Source organism: Caenorhabditis briggsae (genome assembly GCF_000004555.2).
Source record: "Caenorhabditis briggsae AF16 supercontig from assembly CB4, cb25.NA_176, whole genome shotgun sequence".
In the NCBI taxonomy this organism is placed as follows: domain Eukaryota; kingdom Metazoa; phylum Nematoda; class Chromadorea; order Rhabditida; family Rhabditidae; genus Caenorhabditis; species Caenorhabditis briggsae.
This window is the reverse complement of record NW_025543506.1, coordinates 6644-9685: the sequence shown is the minus strand read 5'-3', so window position 1 is coordinate 9685 and position 3042 is coordinate 6644. Positions and strand designations below refer to the sequence as shown.

The window sequence follows — 3042 nt, the reverse complement described above, 5'->3', positions numbered from 1 at the left end:
ATTGGTTTCCCGGGGTAAAAAACGATGGGGAACTCGATTTTGATAGTTTTAAAGCGGAATTTTGAGAGTAAACGGGTGAAATTGCTCATTTTAATCTGAGATGTTTACATTTCCAGCAGAAAATTGCTCATTTTCGCTTTTGAAAGTCAAAATTCCGTCTTAGAACTATCAAAAACGATCACCCCATCACTTTTCACCTCTGGAAATCAATTTTCAGCCGCCTAGCTCGAATTGTCGTGAAATTCGATGCATTGTCGTGGTGTTTGCAGACCAGACACCACATTTTCCGACAATTTGAGCTAGACCGCTGAAAATTGGTTTCCCGGGGTAAAAAACGATGGGGAACTCGATTTTGATAGTTTTAAAGCGGAATTTTGAGAGTAAACGGGTGAAATTGCTCATTTTCTACCGAATCGTCTAGTTTTTTGCTCCAAAAACACTCCATTTTTTACAGGATGGCATCGAAAAAACCATTGCCACCAATCATTTGGGATCGTTCCTGCTCACAGGCCTTCTCCTGGACAAACTGCTCGCCCAGAAGAATCCCGTTCGAATTGTGTTCCTCAATTCGAACATAATCGACAGGAAATGCGATTTGAAGCTGGCCGATTTCAATTCCGACGCCTCGGACAAGAAATTCGATGGATATGAGGTTTATAAGCACTCGAAACTCGCGTCGGCTCTATTCTCGAAGGAGCTCGCTGAACGACTCAAAGATTCGAATATTAATGTGCTGGTGGCGGACCCGGGAAGGACCAAGTCCAATTTATCAGCTCAAATGGATGGGCAGACGTTTTTCCTGAGCAGATGGCTGTTGAAAATTGTGAGGTAAGTGGAGAGACCTGGAATAGCCTTGAAATAGGCTGAAAATTGCGTAAAATCGGCCTGAAAAATGACGCTAAGTGTCCTCTTCGAGCCATTTTTAGACTAAAAGCCCCAAAAAACTGGATGATTCTATGATTTTTTGAACTAAAAATGGCTGAAATTCGAAATTTCCCGCTTTTTAAACCCAAAAATTTGAATTTCTGTGCATTTTGTCGTCAAATTCGTTGTTGTACCGTTAAACACCGAATTTGACGAAAGAATGCACAGTTTTTCGAATTTACCGGTTTTTAGCCCAAAAAATTTGAATTTCTGTGCATTTTGGCGTCAAATTCGACGTTTTACCGCTGAAACACTGAATTCGACGACAAAATGCACAGAATGGCTGAAAATTCGAATTTCCCGCGATTTTTTCCACCCAAAAATATGAATTCCTGTGCATTTTGTCGTCAAATTCGTTGTTTTTGCGCTCAATTTCCATTTTGTGATTTTGGACGTTTTTAGCTCTTTTCTGGCTTAAAAAAATTAGTTTGTACAGCAATCTTTTGCCCTGGAACTGCAAAAATTGACGATTCTAGGCCTTAATAAGCCTGAAATTGGCCTGAAATGGGCGCTCGTCTTCAAAAATGTGAATTTGGCTTGACAAAGGCCTAAATCTTGCCTAGATCGGCCTGAAGAAGGCCTAAGATAAGCCTACAAACGAAGGTTCGAATTTTTTTCCCATTAAAAAAAAGCACTGAAAATTCAGCCTGAAATTAGACTAGGAAGGCCTAAATTAGGCCGCCTGAAAGCCTAGACTAGGCCTGGAAAGAGCCTGAAGAGCCAAACACCTCATATCGAAACGATATGAACGAAAAATCCGGTGAGTAGGCCTAATATACGCCTGAGAGACTTAATTTAGGCCTGAACTGGGCCCTGAAAAGAGCCTAAACGGCCCTATAGTCGGCCTTAAACATGTCTAGAACAGGCTGTCGAATTTAGGGCCAGCAGCCGCCTTGCCCGTAAGTTTTCATTGTCTAGTCTAATTTGGGCCTGAAAAGCCTAATTTTGGCCTAAAAAATTGGCGTGAATAGGCCTCCTGAAAAAGCTAACAAAAAATGCGGCTGAAAATCACCTGGGAAATCTTTGAAAATCGCCAAATATTCAAAAAAAAAAACGAATTTTCCCAAATTTCGCAGCTTTGGAATGGGCGAACGACGAACGGAGAAGGCGGTGCGACCGGTGCTCTACGCGTTGTGTGATCCAGAAACTGTCGAGGAGAACGGATTATTCATTGAGTGAGTGTTTTCGAAACTTTATATATTATATCAAAAATTCATTAAAATATTGATTTTTCAAATAAAGAAACCGAAAGAAAATGGGCTACGGGGATGTTTCAGAACCCGACCATTTCGAACCACGACGTTTCAGAACTTTTCTGCATTTTTGTATAGCGGTGGTTTTTCGCTCACCAAATGAGTTTCATTGCTCATTTCAATTTTTTGTGATTTTCACTGAAAATTTTTCAGCTTCTTTTATTTGTTCCCATCTACCGTACTTCACATATGGTTTACGTTGTGGTTCTGAACTGTCGCGTTCTGAAACGTCCCGGAGCCTGAAAATTGTCTGAAACAGTTCCGAAATGTAGCGGTTCTGAAATGTCGCGGTTTTAAAATGTCGCAGTTCTAAAATGTAGCGGTTCCAAAATGTCGCGGTTCTAAAATGTAGCGGTTCCAAAATGTCGCGGTTTTAAAATGTCGCAGTTCTAAAATGTAGCGGTTCTTAAATGTCGCAGTTCTAAAATGTAGCGGTTCTGAAATGTCGCAGTTCTAAAATGTAGCGGTTCTGAAATGTCGCAGTTCTAAAATGTAGCGGTTCTGAAATGTCGCAGTTCTAAAATGTAGCGGTTCTGAAATGTCGCAGTTCTAAAATGTAGCGGTTCTGAAACGTCCCGGAGCCTGAAAATTGTCTGAAACAGTTCCGAAATGTCGCGGTTCTGAAATGTCGCAGTTCTAAAATGTAGCGGTTCTGAAACGTCCCGGAGCCTGAAAATTGTCTGAAACAGTTCCAAAATGTCGCGGTTTTAAAATGTAGCGGTTCCAAAATGTCGCGGTTCTGAAATGTCGCAGTTCTAAAATGTAGCGGTTCTGAAACGTCCCGGAGCCTGAAAATTGGCTGAAACAGTTCCAAAATGTCGCGGTTTTAAAATGTAGCGGTTCCAAAATGTCGCGGTTCTGAAAT

The 3042-nt window shown here is 41.2% G+C and overlaps 1 protein-coding gene across 1 annotated transcript in view; it reads left to right on the top strand.

Moving 5' to 3' along the window:
• The window catches only part of Cbr-dhs-24, a gene marked incomplete at both ends in the record, with an annotated part of 5016 nt that extends 2913 nt beyond the window's left edge, over positions 1-2103 (top strand). Inside the window, 2 exons of the mRNA XM_045241112.1 lie at positions 455-828; positions 2001-2103. Coding sequence (XP_045091356.1) covers positions 455-828; positions 2001-2103 — 477 coding nt within the window. The remainder of the gene's footprint in view (positions 1-454; positions 829-2000) is intronic.
• Positions 2104-3042: the final 939 nt, after the last annotated feature.